We start from the raw sequence: 26,856 nt of genomic DNA, 5'->3' as shown, positions 1-26,856 counted from the left end.
TCAGTTCAATGGAAGAAAGAGTAAACAGGAAGGAATATGGTGGAAGAAGTAAAATCGTTTGGAAGAGAAGAACAGAGCTCGAAACAGAAGAGACATCAACTAGTAGCACGAAATCTTTCTAAGTGTAGGACGGGTATGCTCCAGTAGTCATTAAAGCATCTGACAGTCACTGCAGATGCAGCTGTTGAAACAGTATTGTTAGGAAAAACAACACAGACTTTTGGCTACACCATACTGAAGAGTCTGCTCTTCAGACCAAGAGTGGATGTTGGAGGATCAAACTCTAAAAATAATTGTGTAACTTTCTCCCATTTTTTGCTACTGCTAACATCATAAAGGTGGCACTGGGATCAGCTTACCTTCCAACACCTCAAGGGTTTTCAAGAACTACCTCTTCAAATTCTTTTAAAGTAATTTTCTTGGAGACAATGAACAATTGCTATGTTGTTTAAATAAACCTACCTTCGTACCTGGGTAAGCCTGCATTCAGGTTGCTGCGTAGAAGTCATATCTAGAGTCAGAACATGTCCAAAACTCAATTCCAGGTTGCCTTTAAGTTACTTTAGAACACAAAACATTAATGGATTTATGTAATCTCTCAGTACTGGTGTATCAAGAAATATTGGGAAATAATTACCTCAACAATTCCAAGGGGAAGACAGCTCATAAAGCATATTCCCTACAGTTCATCCATGTCTGGAACAGGAAGTAAAATGAGCCACAAAGGCATTTCTAAAAGACAATCTTTTGTTGCTGTTGTTGAAGGAAACATAATATACAAGCGATGAGGGATAGAATGTGTGTGGGTATATTGCACAAGTTCTAGTCTTATTGCAGAGCAAACCTCAGTGAAGCTGGCTCCTTGTTCCATTCAAGAACAACATTAAGATAACTAGATCTTGGTTTTAAGAGTTAAAAATAACATAAAACACTCCCATCTGCCCAGAAATGAAGTACAGTGAAAGGAAAATGTTGATTTTATTTTATTTTTTCCCCTTTTCTGGAGCTCAGAAAGCTGACAAGGGGCAATGCCGATAAAACAATGTACTTGACCTGACACCAGTAAAACAATCTCCTTGCCAAGAAAGAACACAGCAATGAAAACCCGTGGGACCCTGCCACATCATGCTCATGTATTTGGTGTAGGTATGCAAACTCCTCCTGAGAATTCACATACCTGAAATACAATGTTGAAAGCAGGCATTTGTTCAGAATAGATTTTTATTTAGAATATATATTGTGTCACACAGAATTTTGTCAGAACACAGAACGTAACTATCAAATACAATTAAAATTATAAAATTTTATTGAACAGTCAGCGTTGGTGAGTGACTTAGAAAATTTAACATAAAAATTTCATTGCAGGCATATTACAAGTCGCAACATATAATACTGCAAACAGTTTAGATTTTTTCATTTAATACTGATACATCTATAAAGCATGAATAGGCAGGAATGCAGCAGAAAGAGCTTGTTACTTATTATTAATACGTTAAGAATCAAAGCTTATCAGCAGATTAAAAGTTAATACAGATCCCATTCTGTTATTATAAACACTACTAAATACGTAATTTAAACTTGGCCATAGAAAACAACCCTGATTCCCTGCAATACCTGATGAAGCCAAAGGAGTAAGAAGTGCCCTGCCAGAAGGGACAAATCAGTTCCTGAAGATTTATACTACAGGGACGTATAAGTCAGGACTAATTGTGTATTACATATGTATATATATAAAACACATCCTTGATTCTTGGAAGAGGAAAGAAAAACAAAACAAAACCAAACTTTAAAAATCAATGTAGCCATCCATGAGTGCTTCTTGGTGAGCTTTGATCAGGAAGTCATCCAAGGAATTGCTAGGATTTTGGTCTCTCTCATCAGTGTAACTTAGTTTTCTGGATACCCTAGAGAAAAGAATTGTTTAGATGATAAAGCAAATTACACAAAAATAGCATGCTTACTGAAACTCCGATGAACAGAATGAAATTGAAACCTATCACCAAAACACGATATCTGAACATCTTGACTGTGAACAGCAGCAGGACTCCTTGTCTGCATTGCTTTGTGCTTTCAGCTGGGGGGGGGGGAACTTTTCATCTAATGTCATTTTAGTGTCTCAGTAATGCAACTATATTAACCTAAATTACATAAATATCTATTAAACTTTGAGATGTAATCTTTGAATGTATTCACAAATAGCTAAACATGGAAGATACAAGTGAGAACACAATTATTTCCTTGCATATTACTTAAGAAATGGTGTAATTTTTTAACATCTATTTTAAACTACTTTCGTTTATATCTGGCAATTAAGTATAGCAATATATATTGCTGCTGTAGGACAGCACTCACAGAGCTGAAGAAAAGTTTATTAGTTATGAACATTTCCTGTTCTGAAATCTCATTTATAAACATCTTCTAAAGGCAATCAAGTTACAGACAGGAAGACAATATTCCTTTTCTTTCCAGAACTATTCGTTACAACATAGAGCATTTTGCCACATGGCTTAGGCATAAAACTTGAGGGCCCTGAAGTCATTAAAGAAGACCTTCGCTCCTGGGAACCATAGAAGGCTAAGAACATCACCCCACAGGCCTAAGAAAGCTAGCCAGCTGACATTCCATTTTGGCTCCAAATCAACAAACATGCATTTGCGTAATTAAGGAAAAAAGAAATAGATTTTATTCCAGATGTCTTGGCAAGAAAGCACTCTGAAGTCCTGATTTCCTACTCTTTCTCAAACTTCTCCACTTACATGCATTAACGAAAGGAAAACCATTCCTTCCTTCAGAACAATTACTAATCTCATAAGGGAGGGCTATTTTGCATGGAGTCAGGAAAAATAAGTGAGGGGAAAAAAAAAGAGGGAATCCAAGAACCGAACAGAAATTTACTTAGCTAAGTGGGCATACTCAACATCACAGAAACATCATTGTATACTCATCAGCTTGCCTCCAATCTTCCATTATATCAATAATAATCCAGATACGATCTTCATCAATATTGTTATATATTTCTGAAGCCCCATGTTTTAATTCCATCTTTGCTTAAACTGAAACTTTTTTTTTTCCTTAAATCATACAGCCTCTTTTCCAGTTAAGTTCTCCATACAAGTAGTTTAAAAATACATTCAGGCTTCCTTTTAAGTTTTAATTTGAACATTGTCAGAAAATTTTGTTATTAGCTCTATGATCATCTCAAGAATGGCGAAAATATTTCTTGACTGAGTTTGGGAAGGTAGCAGATCTTGTGGTGCCAAAGTAGACTTTTTGGGAAAAAAAAAAAAATGCCAAAAGTGTTTTGGAAAATAAAAATGAGAAACTGTTTAGAGAACTTTTAATGCTTTTTAATCCTGCTGCCTATTAAATTAGTTTGTAATTAAAACCCCAAGAGATCTGAAACTTGAGAATCCTTTAAAAATCACATATTTTCTAAGAAAAGCAGGTGTAGTAGGCCAGTATCCAGTGAGCAAGAAGGTGCGTTCTCCTTGCAGAGATCTAAAACCACTGCCAATAGTGATAATAGCAGAGGATGTCAGATATCTTCCAACAGAGCCAAAATGCGGGTAACTATGCTCAAACCACACAGAAGCTAACTTTTGGAAGTCCTTTTCAATGGCAATATGCTACACTCTCCACAGCCTAAGGATCTGAGAGGACTTGTTGGCTGAAACACACAGAATCAAAACAATTCTGGTTATATCCAAAATAATAAATGTCTCTATAATTAACACAAAATAAGGACTAGAGTAGCTATTCTGTTAGGCCATTTTACTAACTTGTGTTCACTGGCCATCCATGCTGGTCTCTGCCTAGTTTTGTCCACAGACACTTGCCTCCTGGTGTTGAAGTCTGCAGGTTTGATTATCTTGGGCTCTCCCAAGCACCCGTGCTCATTTTCATTCTAGAAGCACGCATGTAGCCGACAACCTCCATACCTTTAATACAGATGTAGAGCAGCAAGAATTTCTTTTGAAATTTCTTTTCTCAAAAGGCACTTACCCTTGGTGACTCTTCTGTGCATTTTTGGGACAGCTGTAATTCTTCACGGCTGAGAACCGAATAGAGTGGCCATCTGCAATCCCAGATTCTGGTGATGAAAAACAGTAGTATGAAAAGGCTAAGAACAACGCTGAGTAGCATGAACACTACAGTACGTTGTGAAAATATTAGCCTATTAAGACATTGGTAACACTTCATTGGCATACTTCAATGAGCAAATTTCCTTATGAAAATATTTAGGTATAAGCTAGGTTTCTTCAAAATGCTTATAAATTGTCACCATTAGAAAAAAGTAAAAGTAGAAGAAACTGCTGATACCAGAACAAATGTAATACATAAATACGAGTTAAAATTTGAAGGCAACAAAATAAGACAGATGGGATAAATCCACCTCAAATAATCAAATTCTTTACAATTAATCAGTAATGAAAACGCAGCAAGGCAAGAACCATGCAAACAAATGCATTTCTTCTGACATTTTCTTCTTGTATACCAGTTGACGATATTTCAAGTCACCTTCTTCAGTATTTTCCTTTACATATTAGTTAGTTATCTTGGTGAACCCTATCTTGATGATAAGGTTCATAAAAATAAAAAAATGGAAAATAAACATTAGTGATTTTACTTGGCAGGAAAAGAGTTCAGGTTACATTATAAACATGCTTTAACCAAAATCACATTTTTAAAGGAAATTAAAAGACTAGCATCTAAAATCTTAAACTACTGTAGTTTGGGGTTGGTTTTTTTAATAATAAAATTCTACTGCCCTGAACTGGCAAGAGTCTTTTTATTCAGGAAAAGTCCTAGTTAACTTACAGGAAAGCTTCTTAAATACCTGTTAACACGTGATTCAGAAACCCCTTTTCTGTATAGATTCCTTACTTAAAGGAACACTTAAACAAACCCAATTATTACTGAGAAAGAAGAGCTGTCACCTAGACAGCAGTCTATTGAGATCTGTAGATTTACCCTTTGAAGAATGGCTTGTGATTGCTGAAGTAGTAATTCATAAAGTCTCTGAAACTAACCTTGTAGGGAAGTACCAGGAATAGCAAGAAAAGTTTTATCTGAAGAAACATGAAATCCAGAGTCCTGAAAATAAAGTATCAACAGATTACATCGATGGAAAAACTCAGATATTATTTAACAGTTTGCCTCAAAAAAAAAATGACTAGGAACCTGGAAATAAGGGCCTGATTTAAAATTTAAATCAACAAGTCTAATGATTCCAATGGAACCGAGTAAAGCCTAATTTGTCTACCTCATCTTGCCCACCTATAAAATGAATAAAAAGTCATCATTTCAGAAGGACAACACCTTAATTAGCAGGGTCACTGTTTGAGATTATTTTAACCAGTGACACAGTCTATTAAGAGGTAACAAAATCTTCTAATGAGCGTTTTATAACCATTTTCAAGTTTATTAAATACAGTGAGCTTCCTCACACGATCCAGGAGACCTCATACAACTTAGATTTTAGCAAATAGAAATCCCCCAAACCTGTAAAACCATCCTACTGACCAAATAGCACAAGAAGTATACTGTCACTAGTTTAAACAGCTTCCAGCTCTAATCCGTTTTTAAGCCCTTCTCCAAATACCAGCAAAAGTGCACAATTTTTTTTTTCTTTTTACAAGGTCCTTAAGTACCTGACTCTGACAGTTGAGACTGTCAAAAAAGCTGGGGTTACTGCAACTGTATGTGCTCAAAAAATCCATGTCAACTGTCTGAAGATTAGCATTTTTTCTGTGAGAAGTCTGTTGACATTTTGTTGAAGGAAAGTAACGTTCTGGTATATTTTTCAGTCTCTTTACTGGTGAACAAGGAAGATCATTTTGAAAATTTCCTAGTCTTTTAACTCTGGGAATTGCAGATAAAGTTCGAACAGGTGAGTTAACAAGAGCATTTACAGTTTCAGACATGTGTATCCCTTCGTATTTCCTTAAATTTGAAGCTCTCTGAAACACAGGAAGTTTTGGAACAGTCTCACTACACAATTGCTCATAGATGGTGTCAAATTCTCTACCAAACTGCATATTGGACCTCACAGAATTACTTAAATTACTCTTCACTAATCTTCCTTTCTCTTCAAGGTTCTGTGAATTTGAAAGAGGTCCTGTCAATGTCAAAGGCTTCTGGATGTCTTTGGAACACAGTTTGTAGTAGAGTTTTTCAAATGCATCTTTGTATTTATGAGGCATCTTTGAAGGACTCTGCACCACAGACAATGAGGAAAATGAGTGCTTGCGCTGGAAAGAAATTCGTCCCTCAGAAATTATTTTTTCAGGATTTATGAGCAAAGTATTTGATGCTCTTGCAAGAGAACAGTTTGTGACGGGTGTAAAAGTGTTACTATTGCCATAGGAACTGCAAGTAGATGAACACAACTCTGAGGTATCACCACAAAGAAAGTCAATTTTTTGAGTTTTACTCTCTTTTTCCAGATGAAGTGCTGTTGACCCTGAACTGGCAGCAGGTGTTATAAAATGGTATTCTGAGGAACATTTGTAAGCCAATTTTTCACTTTCTTTGCATTTTGAATTCTTCAGCGAGACAGTAGTCTGTAACTCATCTTCAACTAGAAATGTCTCTCCCATTTTAGCCATAACATTAGGAAAAGTCTGTTTGGAGACTTTCTGGCCTTTTCCAGATACAAAATGATGTTCTAAACTTGAGTAAGAGTAGTCCATTTTGATTTCATTTGTATCAATGTAAGAATAAGGTACTAGGCCAGATAAATTATTACTGGAACACTTGTCATCACAAAGTTCTCTGTTCTCATTTATGAAAGTTTGATTCTGGATGTCTTCACTTCTACTGCTGCATATGCTGGGTAGTGCATTCTTCAGTTTGAGAGGTCTGAACCTTCTTATTTTGTCTACAGTGACATTGAGTTTTGGTCTTCTAGAATGCCATCTTCTGTGCCTTAATTGTCCAAATATGTATTTTAACGCTCTTCTCTGAGATTGCTTTGTCATGAGCCTTGTAAGTACCTCTACCATCGCCGGATACAAGTCTGCAAGAGTTACATTGCTCCAGGAGCATTCCTCATCTGCAGACTGGTATTCTTCCAAGATACTATCATAGCAAGTTTTATTCAGTTCTGGAGAAGGTCGATGCCTGGGTACGGTTATTGTATTTGGTGAAATGTGAACAGCAGAAAATTGTAACTGTAGAGGTCTGGATGAAAAATATTTATTTGACAACTCTACTTTCTCTCTGCAAACAGCGACTTGGTTGCCTATTAAAAAAAAAAAACAAAACGCAAGTGAATCACAAAACAAAACTAGAAGAAGAAAAAAAAAACCCTAACCCATTAGGGCACTTCCAGTAATGCATTACATGACTTAGAAACAATTGCACGTGGCACAGATAGTCTTACTAAGTATATAAGAATATACTTAGTATATTTCATTAAGCTTTTTTGACAGGCTAAACGGATGATTAACATAATCCATTAAGAAAGAATTAAAAGGTTTTTCCTAACTATATTGAATTAGCATATTATTTCAACGCTATATGTGCTGGAAAAAAATATATTTTAAAATAGCTTAATAAACAGATATAAAATATTTTCATTGTAGAGGCAGACTGCTTTGCTCATTGTGATTTCTGACCAGGAGGAACAGCCTTATCCTACGGGTTTTGTTAGTCTATTTCCATATTATTTGAAAGCTTTGTACTTGGCTAGTGCCAGTGCAGCTTTTCTTGCCAAAAAGCACAATGAAGAAAATAGTTTCTGTAGTTGTTAGGCTTGAAATATTTACATCAAAATTGTATCTTAGGTTTGCATCAAGTCTGGAGAGCTTCTGAAGAAAGTTAGTTTACTAGCAAAGTACCAGTTACCAGCAGACCCAAAGCCATTCAATACATTTCTTGAATTTAAAATAAGTAGAAACAGAAAATAATGGTTTCATTTAATTAAGCTTAATGCTGCTGAACTCTGTAAATATGCATTTTTTTCTTAGGCTATTTAAGAGAAGGTGGTTTTACACATGCAAGTTATTTATTTTCTAGTTTTCAAATACATTTTGCCATACAGAAAATCACGTCTAACTTTTCTTCAAGAATCCAGCCTGTTGAACTTTTCTGTTGGATAAAAAGTGCCTCTGTGCTTTCAATAAATTAACTATTTATTTCTAATAAATTTTAATAAAAACACATTTCGTAACTAACATTTTTGACCAACACCCAAAAGATTTAGTCATACCAATAAGTTCTTGCACTGGTGAAGCTAAATGAGGACCTTCTGACACCTCTTGAGGTACTCTCTGAAAAACAAACAGGGGAAAAAAAAAAAAAAAAAAAGAGTCACATAATCTAATACCCTGAATTTTTTGCTTGTTAAAGGTAACATCAAAACCTTATTTGTGACTCCTCCTACTCTCTCTCCTTAATATACTAGGTCATTACTATACTAGGTCCTGGACAGAGTTATGGTTCTAAGGGGCTTCAAGGAAGAAAAAGTCTAGTTTAAGACTTCATTAACAATTTTTAAGAGTTATCAGTTAAATCTTGGAAAGTTATTTATCATCTTTTCAGCTTCTACATTATGTATCATATTTTAATCCCTTTTGCAAATATGAGAATTTATATATGGATATATATACCCGGATAATCTATACATCTCTGGCAACTCCAGTAGGAAACAGAAGCTGTACCATGTAACGTAACCCTTCGTCCCCAATCCCTCTCACCCCCAAACCAAAATATAGCTAAAACTCCTTTTTTCTCTACAAACCTCAAATTTAGGCTTTTCAGAAAACTTACTGAAGTGAAGATAAACTTGCACATAACACACTTTGTTCAAAGAACAAAGCATAAAAGTGAAAAAAAAAAAAATGAGTAAAAATCACCTGCTCTGTTTGTTTCTTACAAATCATTGCTGTCAGAGACCTGATATACTGTGATATTTATACAGACAGCAAGCAGGAGAGGAACAATGATGGAACAGCAGAGAAATTGTATTAGAATTCATTGTACTGCAGTTAGAGTTCTTATTTTATTCTAATTAGCTAATAACTTAAAACAGGAGATATATATTACCGTAATCCATTTGGGAATTTTTCTAGCATAGTCTTGCACTAGCGCATCCAGTTGAATGTTTACTTTCTCTTGAATATTCTCATCATGTACATACGCATTCTTAGAGGGGGGAAAAAAATAATTAAAACCCACAGAATTTACTGACACTGATGAACCCAAACATATTACTTAAGATTTGTTTCAAAATAGTATTATTCAGATGAAGATATCGAACTAGCATAAACTTATTTTGAATGTATACATTTCATGTCAAAAAGAAAAAAAATCCTGAGAAGGAACTGTATGTGAAGACATACAAAAAGAGATAACTAGCTAGTTTATTGATGCAATGAAAAGCACACACACTGCTTCAGAAGACTCACTGATAAAAACAAACAAACCCAAAAAAGAAAAAAAAGTACTAGTATTAGGTTGCAAAGCACTGGTAATTACAGCTGCAAATCTTTATATGTATTATTAACATCCCATTAATTCATATACAAATTAAGGTCTACTCCGTAATGCAGCTCTATGTAAAATCTAAAAGCATTTGGTGATAAATGGCAAATGTTTTTCATCAATAAAAGTCTCACTTTCTGAAGCAGTTTGTATTAGCTGTTGTCAGAGACATAACAATGCCTAGCACTATGCTAAACAAGTAAAGAAAGTAAATTAAATTTTTGGTAATTGTATTTGAGCAAGCAGAACACAGGATTAGAATGGCTGAACACACAAAGCGTGTCTTGTACTTTTCTTCATCAATGTAACTACTCTGTGTAGTCCTGATACGCATAGTCTAGTTTGGGAAAAAACAGCAGAAGATTCCCGTCTGCTTTTGTTATGGTAGCCATTATTTCAGATTTACTTTTTTTTTTTTTTAAAATTATGTTGCCTGTTTATGCTAGACTCTCAGGTGAGCCATCATATTTTTATAAGTGTTTTCACTTTGTGATTCATCTGGTTCTTCTTTTCCCATACCTGTAATAGCCTTTCTCATGGTTGCCTGTTCTATGCAATACATTGTATGGCTTCCTCTGGTATACTAATAATACCAAGACATAATATTACTTCATATTGGTCTTCATGATATTATTTACTTAACATCTCATTTGCTGTATTACTAAAAATGTGCAGTAAGATGCAGACTACATAGAGTCTTCTGTTGACGTGCATCAACTCATCAGACACATGTAAGCTATTCAAATAGTTCAATCGTTTCTATTGAATACAAAATTATTCCATTATATTAGGCATCAGAAATTTTTACCTGGAAGTGAATGTCTTCAAATTTTCTTCTTACTGAAACTATATCAGCATCACTTTCTTCATCTACAATTTGAAGATAAACACTAAATAAAATCTAGTTGAATTCAAAACCAAAACAGAAATATTTTTAAACATACACTGTATAACTTATAGACTAAACTGGTTTCATTTTAGAAATTTCATTTTAGAAACCAGTTTTCTACACTAAAACTTTTTATCTGTTTCAAGTCCAATTGAAAAGCATGGTTTATAGGTTCATAAATCACTTGAGGGGAACAAAGAAAAGTAAAGAGAACTTGTTTGCAACCAGTTCTTCAAGATTTATGTTAACCATTTCAGAGAGTAAAATATTTTCAAAAGCATTGCTCTGCAAGATTCACTATTCATTATGTATCATTCCCACTTATTTCCCACTACATTCTTAAATATCTCAACAAAGATAGTAAGGACCTTCTACCATGCTTCCTTTTCTTAGTTTCTTATTGTCAAGACTGCCTTAGGACTACCAAGGCGAGAAATAAGACAGATTTGAGAATATTAAAAACCAAGTCCAAATCTTCAACTCAATTTTTAGATATTTTGAGTATTTTTGTGAATGAAATGCAACAAAACAGTTTTTTGCTAGATGTAGACAGATCTTCCAATTCATCATTAGCTAAAGCTTCAGTCTTTCACGATCATAAAACACGTGATTGCATTGTAAGCCCCGATTTCTAAATTTCCCTGTTATATCTTTGTCCCACAATCGTGTTCACTGTGAGGAAAAGAGAATAACCCTGTAAAGGAAACCAATGAATGAAAAAAACATCTTGGTTACAATACCTACCACATCACTGCCTCTTCATACTATTCTTAAATTACCAAAAAAAAAAAGAATGAAAATATTTTCCAGCTAATCCCACCTTCCTTTTTTGTTCCCTGTCAGTGCAATCATCATCTAAAACTCTGTGGACAGCTGCTGCCATAGAGCTAGGATAAAGACACATATGAAAGAAATACTATCTTTGTGGGTGGTATACTAATAATAGAACACAATTTCACATCTTCCGGTAAAAATGTTGAGTAATAAGATGGTTGGCTTTGACAGTCTACCTGACCCGAGTAGGATAATTTTATTAGAACTGAAACCCAGACCTGTCAGATTATCAAAGTTTCTTCCCACATGACTAAAGGAAGACAAAGTTGTGGTCACTTTATCCACAGGAAATCAGTTACTAAGCATCAATAGTGGAGGAAGCAGTAAGAATATTAATGTTTTAATCTGGAAAATTTTCAGCCTCCAGTTTGTCTTGTAACAGCTGATACTCTCTTTCTACCGCACACTCTTCTTCCTCCAGTAGAATTGGGCACGAAACTCGCAAACTGCTCCCTAAATGGTCACTGAGATGACCAGACTAAACTGCTACAAAAATGGGAGGTTCTCGAGATAAAGGTAACAATTCCAGTGTTCAGGAATGGTCAACTCCATCGTGCCAATTACAAATAATTAGAAAACAGCTTGTATCATAGAATGAATTGATCTGTATACAAGTTGAATACTCTTCTAGGTCTCAAACCTCACAAAAGTGTAATTTTAGTATGTCTTCAATGTATTTTCAGTCATACTTCAAATCACTGGAATATTAATTATTAGCAGAGGAACATGGCACAGCATGGCAAAAGTGAAGTATCTTCTTCAGGGAACTTTAATGTGTTTTTAAAGGCCAAAAGGGAAACTCAGGAATACCTTCGTTCCACAAGTGAAGAAGAGAGGAAAAATGAAAACTCACACCTTTCTCTCTGGAAAATTTGACCTATAATACAGAAAGTTATTTCACTGGACATGTACTCGATACACTATCATTACCTAAAAGATGTATCTTATTTAAAAGATGAACATGTTAGTAAGGGGGTTACTGTAAATTTTAAGTTTGACTTTGATGTGATCTTATAAACTTAAATACTCTTAGATAAATATACAATTCAGACTGAACTTTCCCCTTTCTCTCTAAATAAATGACTTTTTTCTGTGATAGTATCCTAATAGACATAGGAAATTGTTCAGATATCACTATCCTTTGCCATGCTACTTTTTGTGAAACCAAAGGAGGTAGACCTAATAATTTTCCCTAGTAAGGGCAGACCAATACTTGCAGATACAGGTGATAGCGGTTTCACTTAATTTGTACTTGCTGTTGATAGTCTTTGCATACTTTTAGGACAAAAATACTGTATCCTACCTGGAAGAAACACTGGCTTCACTGAGAAGTGTGAAGCATTCTGTATGAATATTAAAAATGTAAAAAAACTGCCATAGCTAAAGTTTTAGCTAAAGCACCTGAAGACATGCTTTTTTCTTAACAGTTAGCATGCCCTATTGCTAACCTTTTAGATATTTAAAAAAAAACAAACAAAAAAACCAAAAAAAAAACCCAACAAAAAACCCCAAAACATCTAGGTGAATTCCATTTTTAAGTGAGGAATTCAATGCCACATCTCTAAGAAACTAATTTCTAGGTCTTACTGTATTTGGAGATAGCTGGGACTTACCAAGGCAGCTCCCCTCCAGTCTCTTCCTACAACATTCACAAGAGAAGGAGGAGGGGTCTCTAATTATATTACTGTATGCTGCTATGAAGGTACCAGAGTCTGAACTGCATCAGTCATTCATCCCATGAGAGCAAAAGACACAAAGGACACTTATAGAAGCTAAGCTACAGATGCCTCTGAAATTTGCTTCCTTTATTTAATTGCGCAGGTTAAGAAAAAAAGAAGTCACATTTTCTAAATTTGCAGAAATTATTTTATCATTCAAATAGATACTTGAAGTTATCCTCTCAAATGACAGGAGGACAAATTTCAGATTGCTCTTTTCTATTTTTCCTCAACAGAGAGCTCATCATCTGCCTTGGAGATAGTTATGTGTATGAAGCACCTAATTCATATCAGAGTGTTTAAACCCTAGCTACCCATATTTTGCCGCAACTGCTCTTTTAATCATTAAATGCTGGTTACCTCCTAGACATAGTCTAATTTATGCAAAATAGTAAGTTTTTATATGCACAAGAATCTAAAGATCTTGAGTAATACCAGTTTTAAATATTTCAAAAATATTCATTCAGATATTGTTATCACTAACTAATACAATCAAATAATTATTTGGGAACACAAGGTCAAAACCAAACAAAACTTTGCAGACAGGCCAGAAGACTGATGCTGAAACTGTTACAAACTCTCCTGAAGATGTATTGTTGCAGCTCAATGCCATATCCATGTTTACCAGACCACTACAAATTAATGTATACTAATTATTAATAAATCTTCTATTCCCATTTATGCCGAAGTTTTAATTTCACTGTTCCTTTCTTTATTAAGAAAAGGCAACTGAACATATTCCACATTGACTTTCCAACGTGTCAGGAATTCAGAACTGAATGTGGAGGAATGTGGATATTGATTTCAAAGTACTACCAGTACCTCAGTCTCTTGTTATTCCTATTCTCTACTTTCTGTAAGGGTACAGAACACGTATTAAATTTATTATTACTATATTAGAAAATTGTGAAAAAGTTACTTGCAATCTTTTTCAAAAAGTTAAAAAAAACGGTAGCTAAAAAGTAAATTAAAATACTCACCTATGTCAGATGCATCCACATGAGATTCCTCAGGAGACACCTTAAAAGCACATGAAAGGAATTTTAAGACTTAGTAGCATAAGTTATATTAACTAGTCTGTAGAATTTTCTGCTCTCACTACTTGCTCAGGTTTTTGGGGGTGGTGGTGGTAGTGAAACAAACCCAGTCATATTCCACCAACTATGTCCAAATGACACCATCTTTACTAACAAATCTGTACACAAATTTGTCTCAATTCACATCAATGGGGAAAACTATTTTCTTCCCAGACCTTCTATATTCAGAAAAATAAGTCAAGGAGAAGTTATTATACAACAAGAGCAAAAAACATACGACAGATGAATTCTAACCACCAAATCTTTATCAATATGTACTGGGGATTTTCTCTGGGTTGCAATGTATAAGGAAAGTTTCTTAACTGTCCACTTTAAACAATTCTTAGTTATCTACTTCAAACAATCTATATATGATATTTCAAATAGTTTTTTGCTCTATTTTGTAGAAGTCTTGATAGTTGCATAAAAAGCTCATTTTCACAGAAAAGGAGCCTTTTCTAAGTGTTTGCAATCTACATCTAACATCACATTCTTCAGAATGTCTTTTAAAAAAGTCTAAATCTATTCTGTCCAGTTCAATCACAAAATCAGTGTGTGTTAAAATGACACCAATAAAGTAAGACAATCCTAACTACCATCTATGTAGAACAAATAATTAGGAGTGACCAGTGAGATGGCCCATATCACCCTTCAAATGCTGAATATTTTCTCTGTAAAAAGATGGAGTCAAAAGAAGTTGTTCCATACAACCACAGACTGTACACATCATAATTAAAAAAAGTTAGACACACATATTGCTTAACTGAAAAGACACTTGATGGTGGTTTAAAGCCTATGTCTAACTGCTCTACCTCCCTTAAAATAAACTTAAAAGAAGAGCAGAATTCAGGCGAAATCCATGGCTGATACAATGGCTGTTATTCAATACCCCAAATATCACAATGGGAGGATATATAATTATATAAAACATACGTGAAGCCTACCACATAAACAACATGAATAGGGACATAGTAAAAATAAAAGTAAATTAAAATTGCATGAATCCACCATCACAAAATGTATTAGACCACCACATACAGATGTCCAGAACTTGAATTTATCACCGACTCAAAGCACAGAACCTATCGGGGGGAGGAAACAATCAGGGGAAGTATATTAGATGATCAACATTAACCAGAATATGAACATTTTAATTTTACACAATCATGTACCTGGTAGGTAAAGACACATCTTTCATAAAATAATGCACTACACGCGGGGAACTATATGAGGGGAAATAGAAAGCAATTGTTTAATAAGATACCTGAGGTTTGGAGATACATGAGGTTTGAAGAACTGCAGCAAAATACTTTATGCCCTCAATTTTTTCAGAAGTACTTATGTAAGGAGAATAAAATGATTCAATTCAGCAATTAGTAGGTCTTTAAAAATCTAACTTTACAGCTATGGTACAGGACCACCTGCTCATGATTAATTTTTTAGTTTTTAACTACATAAATACACTTTTTACAAAGAGGCTTTCTAAAAGTAGATGCAATGTGGTGCCCATACCTGATGTATTGTTGAATGTCCACCTTCAAAATCTGTTGCTTCAGAAGTCTGTTGTTTTGAGATATCTTAGCATGCGTGGGAGGCAAAAAATAATTCTATTTCAATTTGATAGATCACAGATCAATTTTGTACCTGAACTCATTAATTCTTCATTTGTATATACTCCTATTTATTTTGAAAAATATTTAACATAAACATTTAACAAATGGAGAACATGCATAGACTGAAACAAAGGACAGACAAGTGACAGAACAACATCCTAGTCAAATATGGCAGACTAATTTCTATCAGAGGTGCACATCTACCATATTACATATTTTCTTCTTAACCCATGAAGCACCAGAGAAAATACAATTTGGCCCTTTATCAGGTGGTATCACTTGTAGAAAAGGAAGACAAATACAAACTTTTTGTGCATTTTTCTTTGCATATATTGAAAAGAATAAGACAAAGACTAACTACTCCCGAAGCCTGAGGGTAGAGCCCCAAACCTCTATTGCATCTTTTTCATGATTTTTGGCAAGGGAGCCTTCCAAAACTGCTATGCCTGTCTTCCTGCATAGATAGACCCACCCACAAACTTTGTGCCCCCCCCCCCTTTATTTCATAAGAAGCAGAAGAAATACAAAGAGTATAAGAGCTGTTTATTTAGCAGACATCTCCCCTTTTTACATTTGAATCTATACTTTGTTCTTCATTAGCTATTGCAACTCAGACTTAAATAAAACCCCAAACGCATTAGACCACAGAAAGTAGCTACCTTCAAATAAATGTGACTTCCATATAAGCTTACTTCACAATTCGCTTCTAAGCCAGATATTGTTGCTATTAAAACTACTCAGACTGCAAACTGTTTTAATGATGCTGAAAAAAGTTACATTTCTAACCATTGCCTTGTAGATTTAGAAAAGGTATCTATAACAAGCGACAAGCTCTCTGGTCTGCATGCAGTGCGTATGATTATGATTTGCATGTAAGAATTATTGCCTAAGTCTAGAGCTAATACTGCATAAATTACAGAAATTTAATCTTTCCCAAAAGAGAAGATCTGTATTTCTAAACGTACGACTCTGCTGATAGTAAAGCTGTGGTGTGACATCTCATGATTGGATGCATGTGATAGACTTAAAATAATACATGTGCTGTAGCAGATACGTTTACCCTACTCAAGACCGTCATCAAACAAGTTTCTGTTTAATGAAGAATTGTTGTCCTTGCTTTTTTGTACATTTCTGTTTCCAGATAAATTGATGTCAAATATCACAAGTGATTTACTTTTTTTTTGGTTAAATGTTGAGAAAACTTCTCATACCTAACTCAAGCACATAGGTATTATTTACTCCTATAAATACCTCATATGCTTGGCACTATTAAATAATACATCCAGTTTTCTAAAGGCTTAAAGCATATGGAAAGGAACCTAAAGATGTCATCTGTTCCTTCTTCCATTTTAAAGTGGAACAACTATACCTAACTTACCTCTAGGAGAAGTCTAACCCATTCTTAAGAGCAACTCCATAATGTCTAAGAAAGGTATTTCAGGACTTCCTTATGTTTACATTTGGAAAGCTTTTCTAATATTTATTTAGCTGGAAAAAGTCCTTGAAAAATATGAACAGCACCTGGCAACAACTAAAACCAATATGCATTATTGACATTCCTTTTGCACCAAATCTGAAACACAGCAACCACTAGAAAAAAAACAAATTAACTCTATCCCAGCTCAAACCAGAAACCTAGAGGCTCTCTTTTGTTCTCCCCAAACCCATCCCCTATCATTTAGTAATTTTTGCCTTTTTCTGACTCTCTCTAGCTAGTCAAGCTACTATCGAATACAAAACAAAGAACTCCACCACAAGTTTTATCACTGTTGGAACAGTGCAGAAAACCTGTTTTGTGTGCTTTGTATACTGGGCATCTGTGCATATCCTCTAACACAGCATGCACTATTTTCACAACAGAGTGACATTCTTGATTGGCTGAAGTAGCCTTCAAAATTGCCTTTTCCTGCAATTGGTTATTCCTACATAAGTCTATTACTTTGAAATTCTCTGCATGAAATTACACAAAGTTTAATTTTAGTTTTAGCCCCAATTTGTCAGACCATCTTTCACAGTGGCCATCCCTACTTGGTATCATCTGTGAATTAATTAAGGGTATCCCCTCTTTTACTATTTAGTTAATGAAAGTATAAACTAGTAATTTGCTCAGGACAAGTCCTGAGAAAAAAAATCCATCATTTTTCCCTTCAGTTTGCACACAGACCATTGCTAACCATTCTAGGCACAGTCTTCCAACCAGTTGGAAACCAGGCATAAAGCCACTCTCTCATATAAAGTTAATGAAGCATATTATATAACTAGAAGGCTCTGGCTCCAGCTCGTAACCTTCTCAGGAAATTTATGTTCACTACTTTGCAAAAAACTACAGTAATGCTTCCTTTAGAATATATTAGCATTTTTTTTTCCCAGAAGCTGAATAAAGCATTTTCCAAACATTTCCTGATTAGGAACACAGGAAATCAGAATAACATGGTAATGTCCCATTGAAATTGCTTACCGAGCAAGATCTATGAAACACCACTGAGAGTGTTTCGTTTAAAAAAAATTCTCAAGGAAAGAAACAATTTTAAGTGGCTAATATATAACAGAAATATTGCTCTTCTTGGAAACTGAAATTTAACATAGTTGGTCCTCCCATACTCAGAACTGACATATATTAAAAAAACCAAAAAAAAACACAACAAAAAAACCAAAACCAACACTCAAAAGATTGTCATTTTACGCGGTAAATGTCATAGGGGTACCAGACATTTTAACCAAATAGTAGAACTAGATTCCAGCAAAAATTCAGAATTGTGAGTTGGAAAAAATAACACAAGTTATATTCCAAGAGAAGGAGTTCATTAATAAGTATTTGGGTCTTATAAAGAGATTTCAAATGTTCGCACTTCATAGCACAGAACTTTATGTATCCTAATTGAAAACACACATCAGGCCCATCTAAAAGTATAGAACAAGAACAGGTAAAATGTGCACATTAGCTTTAATAATCCATAGCCAGAAGCAGCATTTTTTTGTTGTTGTTGTTCTTGGGTTGGGGTTTTTTTTGGTGTGTGTTTTGGGATTTAAAGGGTAAGACCAACCACAACCAGACAGCTCAAATGCTTATTCCATGTACTTTCGTATTCCAAATAAAAAAGTCAGTGCAAGATATGATTTGCTTAAATTGAACAAAATCCATGAGATTCTATCTTTTATAGCATATAAATACATATAAGTCTGTAAAAAGCAGGTTTTTCCTTATAACAAAAGCTGTCAACACTAGTGCTATTCCCACACCTTCAATATTTAGTTAAGTAATTTTTCCCTAGGATAACTTAAAACCTAATTAAATTATAAAGACTTTGCTCAAGTTATATTAAATTAAAATTTGGAAAAAATGTGTAATGTGTCTAAGCTTTTCTACCTTATCTGTAATGCAGTACACTAAATTTAAAATTAATTAGATCAAGCCTTTGTAGCATTAAAGAAACTCCAAGTAAATTCCTTCAGTAAGAACTTTTAAGGCATTCAAACCTTAGGTCAAAACACAAAAAATTAACAAAAAATTACTTCTAAAAGACTTCAAATACTGTATCTTTTAAAAAACTAACTGCTAGCTGCTGTTCCTTTCTGAGTTTTATTGCAGATTGTAGCTAGTCATTTATTGTACTATTCAGACCCATCAGCACATATTTTCTAAAAATTAGAGGCAAAGGTATGGACCATCTGAATCTTTTTGTATCAAACTCTTATTCCCCGGCTCAACATTTTTATTTCATAGGCTGATTCAAAGTCTATACCCAAACCCTGTATGGACAAAGTTTTTGGTAGGATTGTAGAGGGAGAGAGACACTAGGTTGTGTTTTGTCCTCAGGTGTTCAGCATAAAAGTTTCTCAGATGAATGTCATAAAATAAACAACATCAAAAAAATCACCTCAAAACCTTCAGAAAATAAAGCCCAACATACCTGCGCTGTACTACACATCATAATTTCCCCCCATCATTTATCCCAGTAAAAACACGTATTTTGTTGGAACATACAGCTCCTTTTCAGAGCAATGAAAAAATCTTCAGATGTCATACAACTCCCTAAGTAGTATCAGAATTACGCTTTGATGTGCAGTCTTGATTTGACTTCCATCATGATACTTGATCTCTAATGAAATAACTACACACTACTTCTTCCTGCAGGCAGTCTGATTCATTCAATATACAGAATATATTATCTGCTAAATTTTTGATAGCTCATCATGTGACTTCATGAGAACCTTTTAACACAGATTTTTTAATATGCCTACTTATCTAGTTATTTTCAAAAAGCTAGCAACTTCCTAATTTCTCCACTTGCACAGCCACATAAGTCAGCGTTGGAATTTTTGTATTGAGTGAACATCTGACAAAACTTTCAAATACAACAAAAAGCTTAATGTTTAATTGATGTGGGGAGATTATTTTAATCAACTTGTAATGATAGCAACACCAATTATAATGTATTTACTCATCTTAAACATTTTAAACTACATTTCGGAATCCTTATGAACATAAGTACTGTTGATTTTTTGAGTGGTTCCCCCCCAAAAAAACACAACAGTGAGTATCCTAAAGAGCTTAGCATGAAACTAGGATGTCTTCTGTTAAATCAAGACTCTTTGGATAAGACAATTTATAGCACTTACTTTTTTTTTTTTTTTAAACACTTTACCTGCATTCCTTTGATTTCTATTACACTGCAATTAGAAAAAGGAAAAAAAGCCACGTCAGAAGAATCTTAGAATAATAAAGCTATTTTAACCAGCACCCATATTTACTTTGGTATATCTCACAACTAGGCACTTCCTAAATAGCCATTCAGTTTCCTTCAGGTTTCCCATGGCCTGACGAGAAAAGCCACAATACATGGTAAAACTTACCTGACCATTCACTTCTTGTCATACTGTTGCTGTTGAAATCACAACAAGAATATAAGCTACAGCTATCTTAGTCCACGTAAGAGGCTAAGACAGAGAACTCCTCCTACAGTCCTTAATGGATTTTGTTTGTAAAGTTGTGCAGCAATGCTTAGTAGATGATGCACAAGGTATTACCAGGAGTGGAAAAGGAAAGGGAAAACTAGCCCCTTTTCTGACTCCATTAAATCCACCCTTGTTCCCCAAGACTGAATTTCACTCCTCATCCCCTCACTCTGTGGGGTTCAGAACAGCTCCTGTGTTAACTACCAAGGCATGCTACCACAACTTTGCTTTTTAGACAGACACTAGAAATGTAGCAGCAAGGTGACTTTTGACAGTTATGTGAGAAACACTGAGATTTTCATTAAATTCACTGTTAGAGTCCTTTTGGTGATTTTAGGAAATAGAAAAAGAAGCGACTGCTTGTTTAACGTAAATACTCAGAATAAAAAATACAGATCATATGCCCATAACAGTGATGGCTTTAGCATGACACAGACAGCGAATGCTGAGACCGCAAAGATACTTTAATTAGCCTAGCATTATTTTACAGAAAAAAATATAAAGATGAAACCAGTAAGCCCTTCGGAATTGAAAGGCAGATTACCTGAACCAAGATAAATTGATTCAATGCATCTTAACTTCAACAACGATATCCTGATGAGATCAGAAAGTCCACGTCCCCATCAGACAGCGTTTTTTTTAAAAAAAACCAAGTAGATATCTTTCCAGGTTTACTAGCGGTGCTACCCACTGGTAAACCGTCATCTATTTTAGTCCATCTCATCTGACAGTCTTAACCAATCTATCCCAGAACCCTATTTTAAAACAGATGTTGACTTAATTGATTAATACCTCTTGCAAATATACAGCACAGCAAGAGTAGAATGTTCCTATAGAGAGAACCATAGAATAGTTTGGGTTGGAAGGGACCTTTAAATGTTATCTAGTCCAATCCCCCTGCGGATGAGCAGGGACATCTTCAACTAGATTAGGTTGTTCAGAGCCCTGTCCAACCTGACCTTGAATGTTTCCAGGGTCACTGATCTCCATTTGGACATTGAGCCATTGACCACTACCCTCTGGATGCAACCTCATCCACTAAACAGTTCACCCATCAAATCCATATCTCTCCAATTTAGAGGGAAAGATGTGGGGGAATGTGTCAAAGGCCTAACAGAAGTCCAGACAGACAACATTCGCAGTTCTTCCCTTGTCCACTGATGTAGTCAATCCATCACAGAAGGCCACTAAGTTGGTCAGGCAGGACTTGCCCTTGGTGAAACCATGCTCGCTGTCTCAAATCATCTCCCTGTCCTCCATGTGCCCTAGCATAGCTTCTAGGAGAATCTGTTCCATGACCTTCCCAGGCACAGAGGTGAGGCTGACAGGTTGGCAGTTCTCAGGTCCTCCTTTCTACCTTTTTTAAAAAATGGGTGCAGTGTTTCCCTTTTTCCAGTCACTAGGGACTTTACCTGACTGCCACGACTTTTCAAATATCATGGAGAGTGGCTTGGCAACTACATCAGTCAATTACCTTTGGAGTCTGGTATACATCTCATCAGGTTCCATAGATTTATGCATGTTCATGTTCCTCAGGTGGTCACAAACCTGATCTTCTCTTACAGTGGGAGGTACTTTGCTCTCTCAGTCCCTGCCTTGTGGTCTGTCTACTCAAAGAGAGTATGCCAGTGAAGACTGAGACAAAAAAGTCGCTGAGAACCTCATCCTTCTCCTCATCTGTTGTTACCAGTTTGACAGTCTTGTTCAATTCTTTGCAGGGGTACTCTTTCTTTGACCTTTCTTTTCTGGTTGACATCCCTGTAGAAGCCCTTATTATTATTCTTTGCATTCCCTGCCAAGTTCAGCTCCAGCTGCGCCTTGGCCTTCCTGACCCCATCCCTACACAACTGGTCAGTGTCCCTATACTCTTCACAGGGTATCTGTCCCTGCTTCCACTGCCTGTGCATCTCTTTCTTGCACTTTCGTTTGACCAGCAGGTCTTCAATCAGCCATGACAGTTTCTTGCCCTTCTTTCCTGACTTCTTACACCTCGGGATCAAGAGCTCTTGTGGTCTATGGAAAGTGTCCTTAAAGATCTGCCAGTTCTGTTCTGCTCCCTTGTCCCTGAAGGCAGTTTCCCAGGGGGTCCTAATGACTAACTCCTTGAAGAGCTGGAATTTTGCTTTCCTAAAATTCACGGTCCTGACTTTACTCTTTGCCTGACCCATATCCCTCAGGACGGTGAACGCCACCAGTCCATTTTTTTATATTATATATGGAAAAAAAAATATTGCTACATTTTGACTGTATTGTAGGACTATATTATTAGATACCTGAAGTACTTCCTTCTTCCATTGTCTAAGTTTCTTGGTTGACACTTCTGTCCATTGTTTTGGTCCTAGAAATAAGAAGAGATATCAACATAAACATAGCTTTTCTTACAACTCTATTTATACTGATTATCATTCTAACATAAACATCTAGGAAGAACATGTCACATAGTAACAGAACATTATCAAATCTGAACAGCCTCCAATACGATTGCTGAAACAAAAACTTAGAGGAAAACAAATGAAGAGAATTTTGTAATTGCAAGTTAATCAAGAAGTCAGGAAAAAAAATATATAACTACATGCTGAGTCTAACAACACTGAGCTAAAATCCAAAGAGCATTACAGCCCCAGATGCTACGAAGAGGTGAAAAAAAGCAAATTATTTTTCTTTTTAAATTGTATTTAATGCATGCGGACTACATGGTATCTGAGGTTACTCAAAGGCACAATTAGGGCTATACAGGACTGAGATGCATACTCATTCCATATTGAATAGAGGTTACTAAACCAAAAGCATAACCAAGACTTTACAAATTCGAAGACTGTGTTACAGTGCTGTATGCATCTTTCCTCCCTCTACCTCTCTCAACGGACAATATATGTAAAACGCTATAAAATGCAAACTTCCCAGTCTGTAAAAGCCTTTAAAAAGTAAATCATATTTGGTGCAACAATTACATTGGGCTTGATGCTATGGTAGTACTTCATGTATATGTCCAGTAAGCTCTTCTATATGAGAACTGATATGGCAATTTACATATCACAATCCTCACTTCAGTGATGATAAAAACTGGCAGAACATGCCATTTCCCAGTGAAGCCACCAAGGTACTAAGTCACAAGTCCCACTTATACCCTGAGCAATGTATTTTAGAACAAGAGAGGTTTTTTCCACAATGAGCTCTCCATAAGCATTATCAATTTTATAATGGATTAACAGTTATAATGATATACTGGAAAAATATGACATGACATAATGTGGTATAAATTTATGCTAACCGCATGAACATTCAGTGAAAAGTTAAAGAGACTATCTACCCAGTGCACCCTGACATTTGACATAACAGAAATTTTTCAGAGCAGACTTCAGAATACTAAGCGGAGATGAAACTATAACACCTATTCATGCACATCAACTTCCTGATAATATCTCCATTCCTTTGTTTCCCCTCAGTCTTCTCCATTTTTTCTCCATTTTCTAATCTCCATCTTTTTACAAGACGTCCAAATATTAACCATTGTTATCCTGAACTTTGCTAATAACACCTTTCTGTTGCCTAAAACAGAGCACACAGTGAGTTAAATGGTGCATATAAATAAACTCTCCAGGTATTATATGTGCGTATCAAAGTTTACATAGGAAATGACATACCTGAGTGGACAAAATTCAAAATCTGTTGCAATTAAATGCTATATAACTGCCAACAGTTGCATGCTTCACTAAGTCTAAATATACAGTGAGTAAATATTGAAGCTTTAAGAAGTTCTTACCATCAGGCGTATTGTAAGTAAGAGTTTCCATGGAAATGAGTAAATCATCTTCAAAAGGATGATTATACTAAAGAAAAAGGACAATTAAAGGTTAGAATAAATGATTAAAACAATGGTTTTAACAGGCATTTTAAGTATTGTTTTTATACAATTTTGTTTTGACCAAACCGTGAATTTGTCAGTAAGTTGCTTTATTGGCTCAAGTTAGAATTCAGCACTGTGGAAATACCAATTCCTAGAGGAAACACATACATTTTAAGCACGTAAGTCAGTAATTCAATTTCAAGGCATAAGCCAGTCACTGACATTCCTGAATAAACACATGCATCTCTGGACCAAGGCATATGGTTCCCACATCTTTAACGCAAAATAGCTCTACAGCAAGGAGGATTCGTGGAGGGAGTCTCCCACTACTTTCTGTAGCTTCATTGAAAATATCTCATTTAATGCTAGCTAATTTGGGTTAAGGGCACAACTTGGAATTATATTTAAGTCCCTTATTTAATACTGGCAACCTTGGATCTAGGTTTTATGGATGTATTTGAGGCTTACTAGCTTACTCATGCCAAGGCATAGGAGCGCATGGCTCAGCACAAGCTGCAAAGCTCCATAAGGACTTTGGTGACAGCTGCTTTTGGTAGCTGGGAAAAATAGGAGTTTGTGACAGCACATGTATTTCTGACAGCACATATAATTAATCGACGAAGAGAAATCAACGTCAGTTACCGCATATTAGTGCACAGAAAGGAAACTGAACCCCTCAGTACTGACACACCAGGGCTTAGAGACGGTCAGGAAAGAGGGGAGCAGAGAGCGCTGCCACAGCCCAAGGCGAGGTGGGCAGGGGGCCGTGCTGCCTTCCGGAGCCTGTCAGAGGGACACAGGAGGGCGGCCAGGCCCGGCCAAGCCACGCCACACGCCATTTCGGCAAGAGAAACCGTAATCGGAGACCGCGCTCCTAGGACAGGCAGGCAGGTGCGCGGCAGGGCGGCGGCAGCCTGGAAGGCCCCACGGGGCACGGCCGCCCTTGTGACAGAGCTCCCCCGCCGCCCGCGCCTGGCCGGCGCCGAGAGCCGCTACCAACGGCTCCCGCCCAGCGGCCCCTGCCCAACGGCCAGGGGGCGCGCGAGCGTGGCCCTCACCCGCTCCAAGATGCCGTTGATAGAGTTCCGGAAGCGGGCGTTGCTCCGCTGCAGCCGCTCGTCCAGGTCCATGGCTATGGATATGGCTGTGGCTCTGGCTGTGGCTGTGGCTGCGGCTGTGGCGCGCGGGCCGCTCCTCCCTGCAGCGCCAGGTGACGGCAGGCGCCCCGGTCCCGGTCCCGGCCCCGGCCACCACGCGCCGCCAGACGCTGCCGCCCCGCCCCACGCCAATTCAAACCGCGCGCCACCTCCCATCCGCACTGCCTCCGTCCCGCCTCTGATTGCGCCTTGGTCACATCAGTTCAAGCGCCGCAGCCCATCCGAGTACGCAGCGGAGGGCCTTTCTCATGCTGATTGGCTGCTACGGCTGCCGAGCGCCCACCCCCCTCCTCACAGTCAACACGCCTCCAAGTCCTCCCATTGGGCACGGGGCTCGCCGCCGGTCGGGGTTTGGCAGCGGCGCAAAGCTGCTATTCCACCTAGCAACAATGCGTGAGCTCGCATTGGCTGCGGGGCCAGCGGCGGACGCAGTCCGCCGAGCTCCGTGACTGAGGGGCCTGAGGGGACCGGTGGCGACCGGTGGCGGCGGACGTTGTGCTGCTTCCCGGCTGTCGGTCCCTCCCCTTCGGGAGGCTGGTGCTGCTGCTGCTGCCGCTTTCCGTCCGTGGGCCGCGCTGAGGGGAGCTCCCTCCGCGGGAGCGCTGCTGGAGCGAACGTGGCGGCCCAGGCGCCGCGCGGGTAGTCGCTGTGAGGACAGCCGTGGGTGCCGGGACCGGGGAAGTCCCGCTTGCCCCGCAGGATGCTGCCCTGGCGTCGGAAAAAAAGCCGGTATTTAAAAAATAGGATGTGCCACTTCACGTGAAACAGACGCCGAGCTCCTTGGGGCCGCAGGCCCTGTCACCCCCCCACCCCCGCTGGGGAGCGGTGCAGGCCGGGGGGCTCCAGGCAAAGCTGCACAGAATGTAACCCTCCTGTTGGGTTCTGCAGAAACAGACGGAGGAATAAGGACTGGAGAATTCAATGCTAAATGGCCGCCACGAGTTATGCCCTTTCCAGTCATTCTCCAGCTGGTCCCGTAGGGTTGCAGGCCTGAGGGCGCAGAGGAGGAGGAGGGCTGGAACTGGCACTGCTGAAAGCGTTACCTGCCCACCCACCGGCACTGATATTTTGGATGTCGGCCCACTCCTCGCCAACGTTGTTCAAGCAACCATTCTTTTTATATAAATAAAGCTTTCAAAATAAAAATGCTGTCAGCACATCAAGTTCCCTGGAAGCTCTCATAAAATAATTTGTCATTTTGCCAATGTAAAGACATAGATGCATTTTTCATGGTGTCTTCTTGTCCAAAGCTGATTTGTGTTTATCTAGTTACAGTTTAT

At 37.2% G+C, this 26,856-nt stretch overlaps 1 protein-coding gene across 1 annotated transcript; it reads right to left on the bottom strand.

Moving 5' to 3' along the window:
- Positions 1-1,253: 1,253 nt before the first annotated feature.
- Positions 1,254-25,732, bottom strand: HJURP (Holliday junction recognition protein). Its single transcript, XM_054191763.1, has 13 exons — positions 25,478-25,732; positions 24,336-24,402; positions 22,846-22,910; positions 20,263-20,287; positions 15,516-15,580; positions 13,908-13,947; positions 10,295-10,356; positions 9,049-9,147; positions 8,213-8,273; positions 5,652-7,243; positions 5,031-5,094; positions 4,003-4,090; positions 1,254-1,904 (listed from the first exon to the last, which is right to left on the bottom strand). Exons 1-13 carry the CDS (start codon positions 25,730-25,732, stop codon positions 1,787-1,789), a joined length of 2,601 nt encoding a protein of 866 aa, XP_054047738.1. The 3' UTR covers positions 1,254-1,786.
- Positions 25,733-26,856: the final 1,124 nt, after the last annotated feature.

Source organism: Rissa tridactyla, chromosome 1, assembly GCF_028500815.1.
Source record: "Rissa tridactyla isolate bRisTri1 chromosome 1, bRisTri1.patW.cur.20221130, whole genome shotgun sequence".
Lineage (NCBI taxonomy): Eukaryota > Metazoa > Chordata > Aves > Charadriiformes > Laridae > Rissa > Rissa tridactyla.
The sequence above is the reverse complement of the archived record's forward strand: the minus strand, read 5'-3'. Positions and strand labels throughout refer to the sequence as shown.

Bases quoted from the DNA above. Each gene is read 5' to 3' on its own strand.
- HJURP (XM_054191763.1), bottom strand. From the start codon at position 25,732: ATGGGAGGTGGCGCGCGGTTTGAATTGGCGTGGGGCGGGGCGGCAGCG. The intron at 15,581-20,262 runs GTAAAGTGTTTA...ACGCATGCTAAG, and splicing joins TAGAAATCAAAGGAATGCAG to ATATCTCAAAACAACAGACT. The intron at 9,148-10,294 runs GTAAAAATTTCT...CCCCCCTCTAAG, and splicing joins TTGAAGACATTCACTTCCAG to AATGCGTATGTACATGATGA.